This window comes from Pongo pygmaeus, chromosome 13 (assembly GCF_028885625.2).
Source record: "Pongo pygmaeus isolate AG05252 chromosome 13, NHGRI_mPonPyg2-v2.0_pri, whole genome shotgun sequence".
Taxonomy (NCBI): domain Eukaryota; kingdom Metazoa; phylum Chordata; class Mammalia; order Primates; family Hominidae; genus Pongo; species Pongo pygmaeus.
Window position 1 is genome coordinate 120,468,161 of NC_072386.2, and position 15,959 is coordinate 120,484,119.

The window sequence follows — 15,959 nt, forward strand, 5'->3', positions numbered from 1 at the left end:
CAGTGAGCTGAAACTGAGCCACTGCACTCCAGTCTGGGCGACAGAGGAGACTCTATCTCAAAAAAACGAAAAAAAAGAAAGAAAGAAAGAAGGAAGGAAGGAGAGAGAGAGAAAGAAAGAAAGAAAAAGAAAGAAAGAAAGAAAGAGAAAGAAAGAAGGAAAGAAAGAAAGAAAGGAGAAAAAGAAAATAAGTGTGGGCACGGCTCACGTCTGTAATCCCAGCACTTTGGAAGACCGAAGCAGGTGGATCACCTGAGGTCAGGAGTTCGAAACCAGCCTGGTCAACATGGTGAAACCCAGTCTCTACTAAAAATACAAAAATTAGTGGGCGTGGTCATCACGCCTGTAGTCCCAGCTACTTGGGAGGCTGAGGCACGAGAATCACTTGAGCCTGGGAGGTGGAGGTTACAGTGAGCTGAGATCACGCCATTGCACTCTAGCCTGGGCCACAAGAGCAAAACTCCATCTCAAAAAAAAAAAAAAAAAGAAAAGAAAAAGAAAAAAAACCGAATACTTTTGGGTTCACTGAGAAAAATTTTTTTTTTTTTTGAGACAGAGTCTTGCTCTGTTGCCCAGGCTGGAGTGCAGTGGCGCCATCTCGGCTCACTGTAAGCTCCGCCTCCCGGCTTCACGCCATTTTCCTGCCTCAGCCTCCCGAGTAGCTGGAACTACAGGCACCTCCCACCGCGCCCGGATAATTTTTTGTATTTTTAGTAGAGACGGGGTTTCATCGTGTTAGCCAGGATGGTCTCGATCTCCCGACTTCGTGATCTGCCCGCCTCGGCCTCCCAAAGTGCTGGGATTACAGGCGTGAGCCACCACGCCCGGCTGAGAACATCTTAATAAAACCTTGTTTTAGATCAGATGAAAATTTATAAAATGTAAATTACCAGTTGACTAAAGCAGGTTATAAAACAGTGCATTTTGTTTTGTTACCACCAAATAAAATCACATGAAGATCACTTAATCAGGCTCCTGCCTGTAATCCCAGCACTTTGGGAGCCCAAGGTGGGAGGATCACTTAAGCCCAGGAGTTCAAGACCAGGATAGGCAACATAGCAAGATGCTCTATCTACAAATAATTTAAAAATTAGCGGGGCATGGTGGTGTGTACCTGTGGTCCCAGCTGCTTGGGAGGCTGAAGTGGGACGATTGCTTGAACCCAGAAGCTCAAGGCTGTACTGAGCCATTATTGCAGCACTACACTCCAGCCTGGGCAATAGAATGAGAACCCATCCAAGAAAGAAAGAAAAGAAAGAAAGAGAGAGAGAGGGAGAGAGGAAGGAAAGAAGGAAGGAAGGAAGGAAGGAAAGAAAGAAAGAAGGAAGGAAGGAAAGAAGGGAAGGAGGGAGGGAGGGAGGGAGGGAGAGAAGGAAAAGACAGACAGAAAGAAAGAAAGGAGAAAGAGAGAGAAGGAGGGAGGGAGGAAAGGAAAAGACAGAGAAAGAAAGAAGAAAGAAAGAAAGAGAGAGAGAGGAGAGAGGAAGGAAAGAAGGAAGGAAGGAAGGGAAGAAGGGAAGGAGGGAGGGAGGGAAGGAAAAGACAGAAAGAAAGAGAAAGAAAGAAAAGAGAAAGAGAAGGAGGGAGAGAAGGAAAAGACAGAGAAAGAAAGAAGAAAGAAAGAAAGAGAGAGAGAGAGGAAGGAAAGAAGGAAGGAAGGAAGGAAAGAAGGGAAGGAGAGAGGGAGGGAGGGAAGGAAATGACAGACAGAAAGAAAGAAAGAAGAGAGAGAAGGAGGGAGGGAAGGAAAAGACAGAGAAAGAGAAAGAAGAAAGAAAGAAAGAGAAAGAAAAGAAAGAAAGAAAATAAAAAGAAAGAAAGAAAGGAAAGAAGAAGGAAGGAAGGAAGGAAGGGGAGGGAGGAAGGAGGAAGGAAGGAAGGATTGATTGATTGATTTTAAAAATGATTATTTAGGGTCAGGCGCGGTGGCCTGTAATCCCAGCACTTTGGGAGGCTGAGGCGGGCGGATTACCTGAGGTCAGAAACTCGAGACCAGCCTGGACAACATGGCGAAACCCCATCTCTACTAAAAACACAAAAATTGGCTGAGCGTGGTGGCCCATGCCTGTAATCCCAGCTACTCAGGAGGCTGAGGAATGAGAATCTCGAACCCAGGAGGCAGAAGTTGCAGTGATCTGAGATTGCACCGTTGCACTCCAGCCTAGAGGACACCACCTCTCTCCATAAAATGTGGGCAGTGGCGCCTAGCAGACCGTTCTGAGGATTAAATGAGATTCAGGGTGCACTGCACTTTCCCCAGGCGCCTGGTCCATGCAAGTTTTCACATGGGCTAGCAATGTTCATTAACCTGGATTCAATTCAGTCTGGGTTCTGGCTTCCCAAGACAATGAAATGCAAGGTTTAATCCTTGATTAGATCTTGAATTTAAAAAACAAAATAGGTCGGGCGTGACGGCTCACGCCTGTAATCCCAACACTTTGGGAGGCCTAGGCGGGTGGATTACCTGAAGTCAGGAGTTGGAGACCAGCCTGGCCAACATGGCGAAACCCTGTCTCTACTAAAAATACAAAAATTAGCTAGGCATGGTGGCAGGCGCCTGTAATCCCAGCTACTCGGGAGGCTGAGGCAGGAGAATCGTTTGAACCTGGGAGGTGGGGGTTGCAGTGAGCTGAGATTGTGCCACTGCACTCCAGTCTGGGCGACAGAATGAGATCCCATCTCAAAAAAGAAATGAAAAGCAAAGCAAGACGGTATGGGTATTGTGGTTTTGGAAGAGCTGTCCTTAATCTTAGGAGATACATGATGAAGGGTGTAGGGTTGACATTTTAAAATGTCTGCAAAGTGCTTTGAAATAGGTCAGTTAAAAAAACAAAAAAGAGAGGCCAGGTGTGGTGGCTCACACCTGTAATACGAGCACTTTGGGAGGCCAAGGTGGGAGGATCACTTGAGCCCAAGAGTTTAAGACCAGCCTGGTCAACATAATGAGACCAAACTCTAGAAAAAATGCAAAAATTAGTTGTGTGTGGTGTTGCATGCCTGTAGTCTCAGCTACTAGGGAGGCTGAGGTGGGAGGAACGCTTGAGCCTAGGAGGTCGAGGCTGCAGTGTACAAAGATTCCACCACTGTACTCCAGCCTAGACAACAGAGCAGGACCCTGTCTCAGAAAGACAGATCATATTGGGATGATGAAAATATTTTAAAACTGACTTATGTTGGTGGTTGCACCATAGTAGGTTGGTAAATTGACTATGATGATGTGGTAAAATCCCTAAATTGCACACTTAAAAGGGTAAATTATGATATGGAAAATATGCCTCAATAATGCTACTTTAGACATTCACTGGATTAGACCAAGTTGACCGATTTATTTATTTATTTGAGACGGAGTCTCACTCTGTCACTCAGGTTGGAGTGCAATGGTGTGATCTCAGCTCGCTGCAACCTTCGCTTTCTCGATTCAAGCGATTCTCCTGCCTCAGCCTCCCAAGTAGCTGGATTACAGGCTCATGCTACTATGACCACTTAATTTTTGTATTTTTAGTAGAGATGGGGTTTCATCATGTTGGCCAGGCTGGTCCTGAACTCCTGACCTCAAGTGATCTGCCCACCTTGGCCTCTCAAAGTGCTGGGATTATAGGTGTGAGCAACCATGCCCCGCCTATTCTTTTTTTCTTTTTTCTTTTTTCTTTTTCTTTCTTTTTTTTTTTTTTGAGACAAAGTCTCACTCTGTCACCCAGGTTGTAGTGCAGTGGCATGATCTCAGCTCACTGCAGCCTCGGTCTCCCAGGCTCAAGTAATCCTCCCATCTCAGCCTCCTGAGTAGCTGGGACTACATCCTGAGTAGCTGGGACTACAGACACACCACCATGCCCGGCTAATTTTTAAATTTTTCGTAGAGACAGGGTCTCACTATCTTGTCCCGGGTGGTCTCAAACTCCTGGACTCAAGTGATACTCCCACCTCGGCCTCCCAAAGTGCTGGGATTACAAGAATGAGCCACCACGCCCAGCCCTGATTTTTTTGTTGTTGTTCATTCCAAAGAATTTTAAGTTTATCCCTGTGCTGGCCCTGGGATATGAGCGAGACAAACACCACCCCTTCCCAGAGGAATGCACAGCCCAGTCTAGGCAGAGTAAATACATGGTGAGGATTCTAGGACCAAGAAGAGGGCAGGGATAAGATCACATGAGCTTAAGTTATGAGGCCCTGTGTGCCTGCTGGAGATAGGATAGTCTTCTCACTGTGTTGCCCAGGGTGGGTGCAGTAGTGCAGTCACAGCTCACTGCACCCTTGAACTCCTGGGCTCAAATGATCCTCCCACCTTAGCCTCCCAATTAGCTGGGACTACAGACTAGGTAATGTTATTATCATCCCTACTTTACAGATCAGAAAACCTAAGCCTAGAAAGGCTAAGACCATCACCCAGGGTCACAGAGCTGATCAGGAGCAGAGCCAGAAGATGGACTCAGGGCCTTTATGCCAAAGCCCAGGCATTCAGACTAGCATGAATCATTTCCAGCCTCCAGAAGGTGCACACGCCTCTGGTTGGTTCAGTGAACAGGGGTGGAATGATATCAATCAGACAAAGGGAAAGGGTCCGGGCACGGTGGTTCACATCTGTAATCCCAGCACTTCGGGAGGCCGAGGTGGGTGGATCACCTGACCTCAGAAGTTTGAGACCAGCCTGGTCAACATGGTGAAACCCCGTCTCTACTAAAAAATACAAAAATTAGCTGGGCGTGGTGTCATGCGCCTGTAATCCCAGCTACTCAGGAGGCTGAGGCAGGAGAATCGTTTGAACCCTGGAGGCTGAGGTTGCAGTGAGCTGAGATCACGCCACTGCACTCCAGCCTGGGCGACAGAGCGAGACTCCATCTCAAAAACAAAACAAAACAAACAAAAAAAAACCCCAAAGGGATAGAAACTGGAATTTCCCTGAACCCCTGTTGGCATCTGTTTTAATGCTTAACAACTGCATCTCGGGTAACTTAGGAGACTAGAAAATAGGTACTTTGGCCGGGCGCGGTGGCTCACACCTGTAATCCCAGCACTTTGGGAGGCCGAGGCAGGCGGATCACGAGGTCAGGAGATCGAGACCATCCTGACTAACACGATGAAACCCCGTCTCTACTAAAAATACAAGAAATTAGCCAGACATGGTGGTGGGCACCTGTAGTCCCAGCTACTCGGGAGGCTGAGGCAGGAGAATGGCGAGAACCCGGGAGGGGGAGCTTGCAGTGAGCCGAGATTGCACCACTGCACTCAGCCTGGGCGGCAGAGCGAGACTCCGTCTCAAAAAAAAAAAAAAAAGAAAATAGGTACTTTACCAACACCTGTGAATGGTATTGCTACTTTAACTAGGGGTTCTTTTGTTACCTGACTCCTGTTTTTCTTTTTCATTTTCTTTTTTTCAAGACAGAGTTTCACTCTGTTGCCAGGCTGGAGTGGCACGATTGTGGATCACTGCAGCCTCAAACTCCTGGGTTCAAGTGAACCTCCTGCCTCAGCCTCCAGAGTAGCTGGGACTACAGGCGCCATGCCGCCACGCCCAGCTAATATTTTATTTTTTGTAGAGACAGGGGTCTTGCTATGTTGCCCAGGCTGGTCTTGAACTCCTGGACTCAAGCAGTATGCCCTCCTCAGCCTCCCAAAGTGCTGGGATTACCGGCGTGAGCCACCACACCCAGCTGTGACTGCTGTTTTTCTACCTTTACCTGTCTCTCATGTTCTCAAGTAAATTATCATCCTCTGTTTCTCTCTTGCAAAAACTGATTCTTCCTTGTGTCAAGTTGCTAGAAGGATCCCACAGCCCTCCCTCGGGTCTCCCCATTTTTAACCCGTAGTACTGGCCCCATCTAGTGGTTAGATTAAGGAAGTACCCCAGGCTCCCTCGGCCAAGCCCCTGGCGAGGCACGGTTGGGGAGAAATGGATGCTTTCTAGCCCTTCTCTCACCGGCAAAAATAGCAACACTCTTCAGGTTACCAAAGGCCAGATTCTCCTGATGTGTGTAAGCTACCCCTCTAGAGACCATCTTAACTTTTTCATTTAATTATAAACTATTTCATCAAAGATAGAGGAGAGAACATACTCTCCACCCAGATTTAGCAGAGATTACATTTTACATTTTGCTATATTTGCTTCAAATCTCTTTTTTTTTTTTTTTTTTTTTTTTTGAGACAGGGTCTCGCTTTATTGCCCAGGCTGGAGTGCAGTGGCGCCATCACGGCTCACTGCAACCTCAACCTCCTGGGCTCAAGCAGTTCTCCCACCTCAACTTCCCGAGTAGCTGGGACTATAGGCGTGCAACACCATACCCAGCTAATTTTTGTATTTTTTGTAGAGACAGGGTCTTGTTATGTTGCCCAGGCTGGGCTTGAACTCCTGGACTCAAGTGAGCCTCCTGCCTCAGCCTCCCAAAGTGCTGGGATTACAGGCATGAGCCACTGTGCCTGGCCTAGATCTCTATATCTTTAATAAAACTAAAACTTCAAGCCCCATCACTTTGGGATTCCTCTCCAAAAGTTATCTCCGTGCCTAAGTTGAAGTATATCAGTTCTTTTTTTAAAAAATTTTGTCATTCTCAGGATATGCTTAAATATCAATTCCTTTTCGTGTTTAGTTTTTACTTCAGCTACACATGTATTATGTGTCCATAAAAATGGATAGGGTGCTGTGGTTTTTTTTTTTTTTTTTTTTTTTTTTGGAGATGGAGTCTCGCTCTGTCACCCAGGCTGGAGTGCAATGGTGCAATCTTGGCTCACTGCAACCTCTGCCTCCTGAGTTCAAGCGACTCTCCTGCCTTGGCCTCCCGAGTAGCTGGGATTACAGACGCCTGCCACCAGGCCCAGATAATTTTGCATTTTTAGTAGAGACAGGATTTCGCCATGTTGGCCAGGCTGATCTCAAACTCCTGACCTCAGGTGATCTACCCACCTCAGCCTCCCGAAGTGCTGGGATTATAGGTGTGAGCCACCTTGCCCAGCTGTATTTTATTTTATTTTATTTCATTTCATTTCATTTTATATTATTATTTTTTGAGATGGAGTCTCACTGTTGCCCAGGCTGGAGTGCAGTGGTGCTGTCTCGGTTCACTGCAACCTCCACCTCCCAGGTTCAAGCAATTCTCTGCCTCAGCCTCCTGAGTAGCTGGGATTACGGGTGCCCACCACCACGCCCGGCTACTTTTTTGTATTTTTAGTAGAGACAGGGTTTCACCATCTTGGCCAGGCTGGTTTTGAATTCCTGACCTCGTGATCCACCCACCTTGGCCTCCCCAAAGTGCTGGGATAACAGGTGTGAGCCACCGCGCCCGTCATGCTGCATTTTTAATATGTAAACAGGCCAGGCATTGTGGCTTACGCCTGTAATTCCAGCAATTTGGGAGGCCAAGGCAGGCAGATCACTTGAGGCTAGGAGTTTAAGACGAGCCTGGCCAACATGATGAAACCCTGTCTTTACTAAAAATACAAAAATTAGCTGGGCGTGGTGGCTCATGCCTGTAATTCCAGCTACCCGAGAGGCTGAGGCATGACAATCGTTTTTTCCCGGGAGGTGGAGGTAGCAGTGAGCCGAGATCACACCACTGCACTTTAGCCTGGGCAATAGAGGAAGGAAGGAAGGAAAGAAGGAAGGGAAGGAAGGAAAGAAGGAATGAAAAGAAGAAACGAAGTAAGGAAGGAAGAAAGGAGGGAGGGAGGAGAGTGTATATCATCTTGCTACTTTTGTTTTTTCCTCAACTCTGGCTCCTGAGATTTACTGATATGGACACACAATAGTTCAAGTGTATCCATTTTTAACTGCTATATAATATTTCATTGTAGAACTGAACAATGGTTCATCCATTCTCTTAGTGATGGAAAATTAGGTTTGATTCCAATGTCTAATGTGATAAATCATGTTACCATGAGCATCCTTGAATGTGTCTCCACATGCAATTGTGTGGGTTCCTACAGGGCAGGGCTCTGCACCCTCCTTGCCATGAACGTCACAGATGAGCAGCAGGAAGGCCTGCAGTAGCCAGAGCTGTGGCCCAGGCAGCTCCTCTGCCAGCTCCTCTCCTAGCCTCACTGGCTGTACAAATACACTGTCCACACGAGCCATAATGTGATAAAGACTCAAAGAGTGGAATTTCTGGGTTGCAGGGTACACACATCTTCAGCTTCACTGGACATTGCCAAACTGGCCTTGTCTTCTTCCTTTGCTCTTTAACTGACTTCAGGGACTCTTGGTGTCCCCAAGAAATCTGGGGGCTGCCATTTCCTGGGTACGTAGCTTAGAACTGAAGATCATCCAACCATCTATTCATTTCACAAATATTTGTTGACATCTGCTGTGCCATAGGTAATAAAGTTGTTTGACCCAGGAGACTCATGTCTTTGCCAGCCACCATGTAACTGGCAGGCTAACTTGTGGGCTTGCAAGCAGGGAAAAATATCAGACCCTTCCCAGTTCTTGACAAGATGCTCTCCTTTTCCTGCCATGTGCGAAGCACTGGCCCAAGCCCTGGAGGGTGCAAAAGAGCCAAACCCCTGTCTCTACAAAAAAAAAAATTAATTAGCTGGGTGTGGTGATATGTGCCTAGTTCTAGCTACTCTTGAGGCTAAGGAGGGAGGACTGCTTGAGCCCAGGAGATTGAGGCTGCAGTGAGCCGTGATCATACCACTGTACTCCAGCCTGGGCAAGACAGTGAGACCCATTTCTTAAAAAAAAAAAAAAAAAAAAAAGTCCCTATGGATACAACCCATTAACCTCCTTCTCCAACCTCGGATTGGTACCTTGGTGGTTGTCAGGCCTCTGAGCCCAAGCTAACCCATCATATCCCCTGCGACCTGCACGTATACATCCAGATGGCCTGAAGCAACTGAAGATCCACAAAAGACGACATTCCACCATTGTGATCTGTTCCTGCCCCACCCTCAAGTGATCAACTGACCTTATGACAATACACACTCCCTGCCCTTGCGATAATGCACTTTGTGATAGTTCCCACCACCACCACCACCCCCGCCCCACCCCCCCCCCCCCACCCCCGGCCCTTAAGAAGGTACTTTGTAATATTCTCCCTGCCCTTAAGAAGGTACTTTGTAATATTTTCCCCGCCCTTGAGAATGTACTTTGTAAGATCCACCCCTTGCCCACAAAAAAATTGCTCCTAACTCCACTGCCTATCCCAAACCTATAAGAACTAATGATAATCCCACCACCCTTTGCTGACTCTCTTTTCGGACTCGGCCCGCCTGCACCCAGGTGAAATAAACAGCCTTGTTGCTTACACAAAGCCTGTTGGTGGACTTTTCACAAGGAAGCATGTGACAGTGGTGTGTGATCCCTTTGGACAGCAGCTTTCCTTTCCCCACTATGTTTTGCTTTCTAAGCGGGTTGACAGCCTTTGAGTCCACAACCACTGGGAGGTCAACGGGCGTGGGCAAGTCTCAGGGTAAAAAGAAGCCAGCTCAGGGATAACCATATCCTGCAGAGAACTCACAGGTGAACAACTGAGCCTTGACTGAAAATAAATGACGGCCAAGGTCGCACAGTCTATAGCGGCGTGGCTGGACATCAGACCAGTTATTCCCACACCCAGCGCTTGGCCATCCCGTTTGTGATCGGTTTGGGGCTGGAGGTGGCATGTGGTTAGGGAACAATAGTGGGAGACCAGAGTACTGTGTATTCACAAGCCCAAAGAACAGGAAGATTTTCAACAGCAGCAGTAGCAATGTCCTTGGGGTGTATTTCAACAATATTGCACTTATAAAGAATTCTCCATGGGACAGCAGGAATATCTCAGGTAAGGTTGGGAGAGCTTGGAGGAACAAAGCCTGGAGGGATTATGAAAGCAAAATGGACAATATGTGCCTGTATTTCCCCCAGCACAGCACTGATCCCACTGGACTGTAATTGCTAGAGACTTGCCCCTCTGCCCCCACCTCCTGACCAGGTGGGCGTCCTGGTGGGTGGTGCCAAGTCTTTCTTATTGACTGTTGAGTCCCAACACCTGACAAAGAGGAAGCCCCCAGCCACAAGTAGATAGGCGATGCATTTCCAACATGAGTAGAATGGATGATAGTGGCCCAGAGTTCAAGGAGAGAACTTCCTGGAAGACTTGGCTCCCACAACAGCCACCCCCTTATTTATTTATTTATTTATTTATTTTTTTTGAGACGGAGTCTTACTCTGTCACCTGGGCTGGAGTACAATGGTGAAATCTCGGCTCACTGCAACATCCACCTCCCGGGTTCAAGAGATTCTCCTCCCTCAGCCTCCCAAGTAGCTGGGATTACAGGCTCCCGCCACTACACCTGGCTCATTTTGTGTATTTTTAGTAGAGACAGGGTTTCACCATGTTGGCCAGACTGGTCTCAAACTCCTGACCTCGTGATTCACCTGCCTCAGCCTCCCAAAGTGCTGGGATTACAGGTGTGAGCCACCGTGCCTGGCCACTAGCCATCCCCTTATTATCTCAGGTTCCTGCACGTCTGTCTCACGGTACTTGCATCCCACACTGTGGCCACTTGTTTACTGGTCTGTCCTGAAAGCCCTCTGCTGAGAGGCCTCCAAGCTCATCATCTCAAGTGACCCTCAGGCAACCCTATAAGGCAAGGACAACCATGCCACCAACGAGGAAACTGAGACCTAGAGGGGTTGGGCAACCTGCCCAGGGCCACATTCATGGTTGTGGCAGAGGTGGAATTGGAACCCAGGCATTGTGCTCCTCCCTGTTGGACTGTTGGGGGAAAGAGGCAGGACAGTGGGGTGGAGCCCCCACATGAGCCGAGTGTATGTCCTGGCTCCAGCACTTTCTTTCTTTTTTTCTTTTTTTTTTTTCCTTTCTTTTTTTTGAGACGGAGTCTCGTTCTGTTGCCCAGGCTGGAGCGCAGTGGCGCTATCTCGGCTCACTGCAATGTCTGCCTCCCGGGGTCAAGCAATTCTCCTGCCTCAGCCTCCTAAGCAGCTGGGATTACAGGCACGCACCACCACGCCTGGCTAATTTTTTGTATTTTTATTAGAGACGGGGTTTCACCATGTTGGTCAGGCTGGTCTCAAACTCCTGACCGCGTGATCCCCCGCCGTGGCCTCCCAACAGCACTTTCTATATGTTTAGGAACTCCCTTGGGCAAGTGATTTCATTTCTCTGCAAGTCACCTTCTTTGCCTGCAAAATGCAGATTTCCACTCTGCTACCTCACAGGGTTGCTTTGGATTTAAATGAGATAATGACTGTAACGCTCCCAGAGCCTTGCACTGAGCAAGCATTTCATAAATGAAATACTATCTATTTAATAATAATATTTGTAACCGTCTATAACAAGTATACTAATCTATAGTGACAGAACGAGATCGGTGGTTGACAGGGAGGGAATGTGAGGGGAGAGACGAGAGAAAGGGATGACAAGGTGGCACAAGGAATCTTCCGGGCATGGTGGGTATGTTCATGACCTTGTTTGTGGCGATGGTTGCATGTGTGCACACAAATGTCAAAACTTAGCAAATTGCACTTTTTTTTTTTTTGAGATGGAATTTCACTCTTGTCGCCCAGGCTGGAGTGCAGTGGCACAATCTAGGCTCACTGCAACCTCCGCCTCCCAGGTTCAGGTTATTCTCCTGCCTCAGCCTCCCAAGTAGCTGAGATTACAGGTGCTCGCCACCACGCCCAGCTAATTTTTGTATTTTTAGTAGAGATATTTTTAGTAGAGCTGGGCGCTGCAAATTACACACTTTAAATATGTGCAGTTTGTTCTATGTCAATGATACCTCAATAAAGCAGTGTGAAAGCACATGCGATATTCTATGATCTTAAGATTTCATAGAAATAGGGCTGGGCTCAGTGGTTCACGCCTGTAATCCCAGCACTTTGAGAGGCTGAGGCAGGTGGATCACCTGAGCTTAGGAGTTCGAGACCATCCTGGGCAACATGGCAAAACCCTGTCTCTACTACAAATACAAAAATTAGCCAGGCATGATGGCACATGCCTGTAATCCCTGCTACTCTGGAGGCTGAAGTGGGAGCATTGCTTGAGCCTGGGATCTTAAGCCAAGATCGCATCACTGCACTCCAGCCTGGGTGATGGAGTGAGATCCTGTATTTAAAAATATATATATTTCATAGAAATAGGCCACACATGGTGGCATGCACCTATAATCCCAGCTACTCTGGAGGCTGAGGCAGGAGGATTGTGTGAGGCCAGGAGTTCAAGGCTGCAGTGAGCTATGATCACACCTGTGAATAGCCACTGCACTCCAATCTGGGCAACATGGTGAGACCCTGTCTCAAAAAGCAAAACAACAAAACAAAAAGGTTTCATAGAAATAAACTGTGTATTATTGACACACAAAATACCAAACAAGAAAAGGAGAATATCAGATACCATGTACCCCTCTGAAGGCCCCCTGAAAGATAGAGGCACTAGGATTTGGATGAGAACAGAATTTAATGTAAACTTTTGACTTTTTTTTTTTTTGAGACAGGGTCTCGCTCTGTCTTCAGGCTGGAGTGCAGTGGCGCGATCACGGCTCACTGCAGCCTTGACCTCCAGGCCAAAGCGATCCTCCCACCTCAGCCTCCCGTGTAGCTGGGACTACAGGAACTCACCACCACATCCGGCTAAATTTTGTAGTTTAGAGTAGAGATGGGGTTTTGCCATGTTGCCCAGGCTGGTCTCAAACTCCTGGACTCGAGCAATCCACCCACCTTGGCCCCCCAAAGTATTGGGATTACAGGTGTGAGCCACAGCGCCCAGCGGAACTGTTGACATATTAAATAATCTAGGCTTTTGAACTTTTTCTGTTAAGTTATTGTTGTTTTTAGCCCATCTGGAGGTTACAGATAAGCCCAGCTGCAGGTCCTCAAACCTGCAGCTCACCAGCACCCTCTAGTGCCTTCTTGGTGTGAGCACATGAAGTCTCCTAGCTGTGGGCAGTTTCCCGTCTATCAGCACAAGGACACCTCTCTTTACAATCCTCACGTCTGACGCTGGGTGGGAAATGGATGTTGACCTGGGGCGCTGTCTCTGGTCCTGAAAGTCACAGTCAGCCGCGAAACTTAAGTCCAGAGCCCTCTCTGCAGCTGAATCACCCTTCCACACCTTTCTGGGGCCTTCTTTCCATTTATGATGGCCTCGAGGAGTAAGCTGGTAGTTTTGAATGTTTTGGATTGACAATTTAAATGTCGTAGGCAATGCTTCTGGAGAGCAATGATAGAAAGAATAAGGAGAGTGGCCAGGCGCGGTGGCTCACGCCTGTAATCCCAGCACTTTGGGAGGCCGAGGCGGGCTGATCACAAGGTCAAGAGATTGAGACCATCCTGGCCAACATGGTGAAATCCCGTCTCTACTAAAAATACAAAAATACATTAGCCAGGCATGGTGGCGCATGCCTGTAATCCCAGCTACTTGGGAGGCTGAGGCAGGAGTATCACTTGAATCCGGGAGGTGGAGGTTGCAGTGAGCTGAGATCACACCACTGTACTCCAGCCTGGCGACAGAGCGAGACTCCATCTAAAAGAAAAAAAAAAGAGAAAAAAGAAAGAAAGGAAGAAAGAAAGAAAGAAAGAGAAAGGGGAATGGGAACGAGTGTGAGATGAGTAATATGGTGGCCTTCTAGCAACGCAGGACGACAGCCACCACAGACTTGGACAATTTATGAAAACCAAATATACGCTCTTAAAATAGAACGTGGGCCTAAATACCTGGAATCACCCCCTTGGTAAGATTTGTAACAAAAAGATTAATATGAGGCCAGGCACAATGGCTCACATCTGCAATCCCAGCACTTTGGGAGGCTGAGGTGGGTGGATGACTTGAAGCCAGGAGTTCAAGACCAGCCTGGGCAACATGGTGAAACCTTGTCTCTACTAAAAATACAAAAATTAGCTGGGCATGATGGCGGGCGCCTATAATCCCAGCTACTCGGAAGGCTGAAACATGAGAATAGCTTGAACTCAGGAGGCAGAGGTTGCAGTGAGCCAAGATGGCACCACTGCACTCCAGCCTGGACGACAGAGCGAGACTCTGTCTCAAAAAAAAGAATTAATATGAACGGAGTTAATAACTTGAATGGAGTAGTGGACCCAAGAGCCGTATTGGTGTTGACAAAATGGCAGCATTTATTATATAAAGCTTCAACATGGTCCTGCAAGAGCTCTGGCACCTAATGACATCTAAAGAAAATGTGAAAGTCCCTCAGCTGCCTGAAGGACAGTGTTATGGCAACTAATCCAAAAGAAAAGCTGCAGGTCCTTCTTGCCTTTTTTATTTAAGCAGTCTTCATTGTTCACAGCAGTAAATATTCTTTTTGGTTATTGTTGTTGTTTTGTTTTTTTTTTTTTTTTTAAAGATGGAGCCTCCCTCTGTGGCCCAGACTGATGTGCAGTGGTGCGATCTTGGCTCACTCTGCCTCCCAAGTTCAAGCAATTCTTTGCCTCAGCCTCCCAAGTAGCTGGGATTATAGGTGCCCTCCACCACTCCCAGCTAATTTTTGTATTTTTAGTAGAGACGGGGTTTCACCATGTTGGCCAGGCTGGTCTCAAATTCCTGACCTCAAGTGATCTGCCCACCTTGGCCTCCCAAAGTGCTGGGATTACAGGGAGGAGCCACCACACCTGGCCCACAGAAGTAAATTTTCTAGATATGTCTTGCAGAAATCAAAGAACTGGAAAGAAAGTTATCATTCAAGGGCAAATTATCTTTTTTTTTTTTGAGATGAAGTCTTGCTCTATCGCCCAGGCTGGAATGCAGTGGTGCAATCTCAGCTCACTGCAGTCTCCGGCTCCCGTGTTCAAGAGATTCTCCTGCCTCAGCCTCCCGGGTAGCTGGACTACAGGTGCATGCCACCACGCCCAGCTAATTTTTTGTATTTTTAGTAGAGACGGGATTTCACCATGCTAGCCAGGATGGTCTCAATCTCCTGACCTCGTGATCCGCCTGCCTCGGCTTCCCAAAGTGCTGGGATTTCAGGCGTGAGCCACTGCGCCTGGTCCATTTTTCTTTCTTTTTTTTTTTTTTTTTGTTTGAGATGGAGTCTTGCTCTGTTGCCCAGGCTTGAGTGCAGTGGTGCAATCCAGGCTCTCTGCAACCTCTGCCTCCCGGGTTCAAGCAATACTCTTGCCCAGCTATCTGAGTAGCTGGGACTACAGGCACACACCACCACACCTAGCCAATTTTTATATTTTTAGTAGAGACAGGGTTTCACCATGTTGGCCAGGCTGGTCTTGAACTCCTGACCTCAGGCGATCCATCCATCTCGGCCTCCCAAAGTGCTGGGATTGCAGGCATGAATCGCCATGTCCAGCCCAAGGGCAAATTATCGTAAGATAATATAAATGTCACCTGTAAATGTGTGAGAATCTTTTAAAAGATATTAAAAGATGCCATAAATGATACTAATTTTTGTTGATTTGAAATATAAGTTGTTTTGTTTGCATGGTGGCATATGCCTGTAGTCCCAGCTACTCTGGAGGATGAGCCAGAGCAAAACTCCATCTCACAAAAAAGAAAAAAAAAATTCACTTTGGGAGGCTGAAGCAGGCAGATCACTTGACCTCAGGAGTCTGAGACTAGCCTGGGCAACATGGTGAAACCTCGTCTCTCCAAAAAAAAAAATGTTAGCCAGTCATGGTGACGTTCACTTATAGTCTCAGCTACTTGAGAGGCTGATGTGGGAGAATTGCTTGAGCCCAGAAGGCAGAGATTGTGGTCAGCGAGATCAAGCCACTGTACTCTAGACTGACCACAGAGCCAGACCCTGTGTCAAAAGTAAAAACAGGAAAAGGAAAAAATTGTTAACTCTTTTAAAAGAGGAAAAATGGGCCAGGTGCGGTGGCTCAACACCTGTAATCCCAGCACTTTGGGAGGCCCAGGTGGGCAGATCATGAGGTCAGGACATCCAGACCATCCTGGCTAACACGGTGAAACCCCATCTCTACTAAAAATACAAAAAATTAGCCGGGCATCGTGGCACACACTTGTAATCCCAGCTACTCAGGAGGCTGAGGCAGGAGAATA

The 15,959-nt window shown here is 47.4% G+C and overlaps 1 protein-coding gene across 1 annotated transcript; it reads left to right on the forward strand.

Moving 5' to 3' along the window:
• The first annotated feature begins 9,726 nt into the window (after positions 1 to 9,726).
• Positions 9,727 to 14,172, forward strand: LOC129043550 (ubiquitin-conjugating enzyme E2 variant 1-like). Its single transcript, XM_054500201.1, is given in 5 exon segments — positions 9,727 to 9,749; positions 13,561 to 13,662; positions 13,738 to 13,761; positions 13,984 to 14,068; positions 14,071 to 14,172. Coding segments are annotated over 5 exon segments (336 nt in total).
• The last annotated feature ends 1,787 nt before the right edge of the window (positions 14,173 to 15,959 follow it).